The sequence below is a fragment of the Otolemur garnettii genome, unplaced genomic scaffold (genome assembly GCF_000181295.1).
Source record: "Otolemur garnettii isolate 467f Iridium unplaced genomic scaffold, OtoGar3 scaffold00001, whole genome shotgun sequence".
Lineage (NCBI taxonomy): Eukaryota > Metazoa > Chordata > Mammalia > Primates > Galagidae > Otolemur > Otolemur garnettii.
The window spans coordinates 24,521,950-24,527,873 of NW_003852396.1; the positions used below are offsets into that span (position 1 = coordinate 24,521,950).

Genomic DNA, 5,924 nt, shown 5'->3' on the forward strand with positions numbered 1-5,924 from the left:
ATATATAAAACCAGCATACTAAAAGTTAGTACGTGAATGGGACAATTGTTACATATCCTGTCTGATGCCATTCTTGTTATCTGACTAGTGTTTTTATTGAGAAGCACCTCCTTCTAGCAGGAACAGTAAAATATTTTTAAGTAGCAACTTGTATATTTTTTTCAAACTTATATTTTTGAGATATAAAATTGGCATAATTCCTGACTATTATCTACCCTACAATTTCAAACAGTTTCTTCACAGACTAAGCATGGAGACATAAGCAGTGGATTTTATTGAAATCTAAAGGCATGTTTGAATGACATTGTTATCAACCATTAATTGTCTCAGAACCTTTATCATTTTTATTTAACTATATGAGTTGTCTATTTTTACATTGCATTTTTCAATGTGTTTCTTAATATTTTTCAGTTTTATAAATGTATGCTTAATTTATTATAATCTATAACCATGTAATTCTTCTTGTAATATGCTGCTTTAGTGTTTTGTAAATAAAGTTTATATATTTTCAGAGTATTTGTGTATGTACCATAAGATAAAATATTTTCAAAGAGAAACCTTTAAAACCTTAAAAAAATAATAACTAGTTCAGTAACCTTCAGCTTCTACAGCAGAGATTTGGTATAAATTTAGGCTTAGGCTATAAAAGAGCACTTCTCACTTGAGCTTTTTCTTGGCTTTAGTTCTAAATGTTCTGAGTCTTCAGTGTTATCAATGATATTTGACCAAAGGTAGACTAAGTGGAGGATTCAAAAATTATTTTCTACTGTATGATGTATGAGCTTACACTACAGGTTGTATTCAGATGGTGTAGGGTGTGTTAAATTACAAGAAAATTTTTAATTTCATATTTGGCTCACATTATGTTTCTGTTGGGCAGTATTAGTCTGAGTTTCCTGTAATTTCATTTTATTACCTTGGTAATTAAGGACTGAGAAAATGAGAGGCTAAAACAGAGTTTTATAAAGAGATGAGGTCATGTGGATAGATAGGAAAGGAGAGAGATGGAAGGTAAACTTCATGGCTGTTGGTGATGGTTTTGAATGCAGAGAGATTAAAGAAAGGGAAGAACGTAGGAAAAGTTGCTTGATTTTTAGTTCGGATATGTCAGTAAAGTGATGAGGGAGTTATTCAAAGCATAAAGGGAAAAGAACTATCGGCATGGAAGAATGGTCTAGGAGGCTCAGGGAGTCCGGAGGCTCTGAGAACAAGGAATGCTCAGAATGCTGGCTGGCCTGCACTGGTGAAGCCTTCTTGGCGCCTGCATTCTGGTCTGTGGCTCCAGGCCTTTGGGCCAGGAATTGGACCAAATAGACAAGAATTCATTTAGTTCAAACTATTGGTCTCCTTTTTCTCCATAATAGGTAGGGCTTATTGCCTTAAAAGAATAAGACTGATTGAAAAGAAGTCCTACTCATGGTAGACTTACTTAGCAAAACGAAAACAAATCTCAAATGATATGCCAGTCTTTATGATGTCTCTTGATTTGTCTGTGTAGGCCTTGCAGGAAAAGCTGTGGAATGTGGCTGCCCCTTTGTATTTGAAGCAGAGCGATTTGGCCTCAGCAGCAGCAAAACAGGTAAGCTTATTCAGACATTCCTGTCTCTAGGTCTCTCTCCAGGAATTGTTCAATCCAAGACAGAGCCACAGACCTTCCCATGGCTCCATGCCTCTGCTGTGGCCTCCTTGTTTTCAGGCTATGACAGATGTTAGTAATATGAAAAGCAGCATAATTACTGGACATAGCACTGGCTTTGGAATCAGTTCCAGTCCCAGATCTGCCTCTAATTTGCTCAACGATAATTGAGCAAGTTACTTAACCTTCCTCTATAAAGTGTGGCAGTTGAAATAGATGATGTATGTGATTCTTTTTTGTATTCTAAAATATTATCAGTTTGTGTTTCAGATATACTAAAATCTAATGAATACTAACATGAATCTTTTATTTGAAAACGTAGCTGAACTCATTTTGAGGTTATCTCTTTAGTCTTAACATCTCCTGAATGTTAAGTTGTCCTTAAATTTCTGAATAGCGCATTGAGTAGCATTTAATTTTATTTGCCTTGAGTTTCCTTGTAACTTTGCGCAGTTTCCCTTTGTCCTTACATAATGAGTTTTGGTGAACTCCCGTGAATCACATCATCCAAATTGTGAATCTGTACATGACCCAGTAGGAAGCTAATGATAGAGACTGTGATTATTACATTATAATTCCCTGAATGGTTTTAAGTCTGTTATCTTAATTAACTCTCACAATAATCCCATTAGATAGGAATAAGTATTATATTCATTTTTACAGATGAGGCTCAGCAAGATTGAATTTGTAGAACTATAGTTAATAGAATCATGACTTGAGACCAGGTCTTCTGATACTCAGAATCTGTTTTCTTTCTTCTATACTGCCTGATCTCTCATCTAATCTACACTCTTTCAAAACTGGTATGTGTGGCTCAGCGCCTGTGGCTCAAGTGGCTAAGGCGCCAGCCACATACACTTGAGCTGGCGGGTTCGAATCCAGCCCGGGCCCGCCAAACAACAATGACAGCTGCAACCAAAACATAGCTGGGCATTGTGGCAGGCGCCTGTAGTCCCAGCTGCTTGGGAGGCAGAGGCAGGAGACTTTCTTGAGCCCAGGAGTTGGAGGTTGCTGTGAGCTGTGATGCCATGGCACTTTGCCCAGGGTGAGAGCTTGAGGCTCTGTCTCAAAAAAAAAAAAATCTGGTATGGTTTATTGTAGGGGAGTAGAATTTAATGACTAGGACCCCAAATAGGGCCATACTGGGATGGGTGAGACCAGGGAGTAGTAGTTTGGAAGGAAGAGATAAAAGGAATTACCATTGCTATATACCAGATATGCTACTAAGTACTTTCCATGCCCCCCCCCCCATTTAATACTTTAAATTTTATGTTAGTGGTGCCCTTTCTTCCCTTCTTACAGATAGGGAAACTTGTCTTACTACGACAAGTAACTTGTTTAAGTAACTTACAAGTGTCTAAGTAACTTGTCTTACTGCCAGTTGTAGGAGAGCTTGTGGTTATTTTTCTGACCCTAAGGTGTTCAAAGGGAGGCGAGCATAGAAGGGAAAGAGGAGCATCATTTGGATGGAAGGAGCTTATTTGGATAGAATTGAGCAAGGATTTATGATCCTCTCTGCTTAATCTGGGGTCATAGATAGTGTTTTCTGCACTTAATTTCCTGCCCAAACTCTCTCAAACAGACCAGGCCTATAGACCAGTCTGTCTGGATGACTAACTATATACATAATGGTTTCTAATGCTTAATTCTGGAGGAGTTCCTGGGGATTGGGTTTCCATGCAAAATATATGTTAATATATTCCCACTGCACAGTGAATTTGGTTTAGGGTAACAAGCAGTGTTTGCAGTTCTTTGTAATTTTATCAGTGATTAAACTTTCATATCTTCATATCAACAATTAAGATGATTTTAGGCTTGGCACCTATACCTCAGCAGCTAGGGCACTGGCCACATGTACCAGGGCTTGTGGGTTCGAACCTGACCTGGGCCTGCCAAATGACAATGACAACTACAACAAAAAATAGCCAGGCATTGTGGCGGACCCCTATAGTCCCAGCTACTTGGGAGGCTGAGGCAAGAGAATTGCTTAAGTCCAAGAGTTTGAGATTGCTGTGAGCTGTGATGCTATGGCACTCGATGATCTTAATACCAGATAAAAGTCTTTTTTGGGGGGGATTTTTTGAGGCAGAGTCTCACGTCACCCTCGGTAGAGTGCCATGGCATCATGGCTCACAGCAACCTCAAACTCTTTCCTCAGCCTCCCAAGGAGCTGGGACTACAGGCACCTGCCACAACGCCTGGCTATTTTTTTTGTTGCAGTTGTCATTGTTTAGCTGGCCCAGGCTGGATTCGAACCTGCCAGCCTCGATGTATGTGGCCAGCACCCTACCCACTGAGCTATAGGCACCGCCCAAAGTCTTTTTTTTTTAATTGAAAAAATAATTTATTCTCTTTTCACAAGACTTATGATACTAATTTCTCTCAACATTTAAAGCATAGAGACTTAAATCTCAATTCAGAGTTTTACTGAAGATCATTAAACAGTAGATATTTTTATTGGTTGATAATTACCTTTTCTTTATAGATCATGGAAGAGACCTACAAAATGGAGTTCATGTACAGTGGTGTGGAGAATAAGCAGGTGGTGATTATACATCACATGAGACTGCAGGCCAAAGCTTTGCAGCTTATAGTAACAGCACGAACTACTCGAGGGTAAGTTGTGAGGTTGTCCAACAGGTGTGGCATGCTCCTTTCCAAATGCGTTCAGACATTACACCAAGGTAGATGATACGTAAGATGAGATTTAGGAAAGGTGAGCTAAGGGATATGGGATATGTGATATATTCACTTTTTCAGATATTCCACGTTCTGTTCTAGGATCAGATTAGATCCTTGGAAGTCTGACCATGTCTCTCCCTTGCTAAGAACCCTCTAGTGGCTCTCTCCTATCTCTGGCACAGCACAGGACTTCATCAACTGCCACTTCCCTTGATTCTCAGATGCACATTTTTTCTTATTGTAATTTCTCTGAAAACAGATATTTTGATGGTGTGCTGTAGTTTGATTGAAAGTCTTTTTTGTTTCTTGATATTTTCTCTCTTTTTCTTTTTTATCGTTGGGGAATCATTAATGGTATAAAGAGCCAGGTTACACTGCTTGCATTTTCTGGGTAAAGTCCCTCCAATAATAGTGTCCCATCCCTAAGTCACACCATGGCCCCACACTCCCCTCCCTCCTTCCTTGTCTCTACTCCCCCATACCCTCTCACCCCGATGTTTCTTGATATTTTCTAAAATAAAGGTATATCTTAAGAAGGAGGATACCAGGCTGGGTGTGGTAGCTCATGCTTACAATCCCAGTGCTTTGGAAGGCCAAGGCAAGGAGATCACTTGAGGCCAGGAGTTTGAGACCAGCCTGTACAACATAGTAAGACCCCTGTCTTTATAAAAAATTAGCCAGGAATGGTGGCACATACATCTAGTCTCAACTACTCAGAAGCCATGATCATACTACTGCACTCCAGCCTAGGCAACAGTGTGAGACCTGTTTCAAAAGAAAAAAAAAGAATGATGGCATCATAGGTTTGATATAATACAGTACCCAGGTAATTTGGTGCCAGCTCACAGACACATTTGGTGCTCAGTCCAGCAACTATGTCAACATAAAAGTGGTATAAAGAAAGAAATATATGTTTACGCATTGAAAAGTACTAGTCAGAAAGACATTCTGATAATTCTTTTATTTCTTCATTTATCTTAATAGTGATCTGATAAACTCAAAGAATAATTTCATCTTAAACATATTAACATTAATATATTTAATTTTATTATTTTTTTTTGAGACAGAGTCTTAAGCTGTCGCCCTGGGTAGCGTGCTGTGGTATCATAGCTCACAGCAACCTCAAACTCTTGGGATCAAGTGATTTTCTTGCCTTGGCCTCCCAAGTAGCTGGGACTACAGGTGCCCACTACAACGCACAGCTATTTTTTTGTTGCAGTTGTCATTGTTGTTTTAGCTGACACGGGTCAGGTTCGAACCCACCAGCCTCAGTGTTTGTGGCTGGCACCAGGAGCCACCCAATATCTTTAATTTTAAAATATTAAGATTACAGATTCCTGGCTCGGCGCCTGTGGCTGAAGTGGCTAGCGCGCCAGCCACATACACCTAGGGTGGCAGGTTCGAATCCAGCTCGGGCCCGCCAAAACAACAATGACGGCTGCAACCGAAAAATGGCCGGGTGTTGTGGCGGGCACCTGTGGTCCCAGCTACTTGGGAGGCTAAGGCAGGAGACTCGCTTGAGCCCAGGAGTGGAGGTTGCTGTGAGCTGTGATGCCATAGCACTCTACCCAGGGGGACAGTTTGAGGCTCCTGTCTCAAAAATAAA

General features: G+C 40.2%; 1 protein-coding gene across 1 annotated transcript in view; it reads left to right on the forward strand.

Annotated features, from left to right (window-relative positions):
* Positions 1–5,924, forward strand: part of INTS4 (integrator complex subunit 4) — a 99,832-nt gene that overhangs the window by 74,606 nt on the left and 19,302 nt on the right. The window contains exons 17-18 of the mRNA XM_012802973.2: positions 1,499–1,579; positions 4,122–4,252. Coding sequence (XP_012658427.1) covers positions 1,499–1,579; positions 4,122–4,252 — 212 coding nt within the window. The remainder of the gene's footprint in view (positions 1–1,498; positions 1,580–4,121; positions 4,253–5,924) is intronic.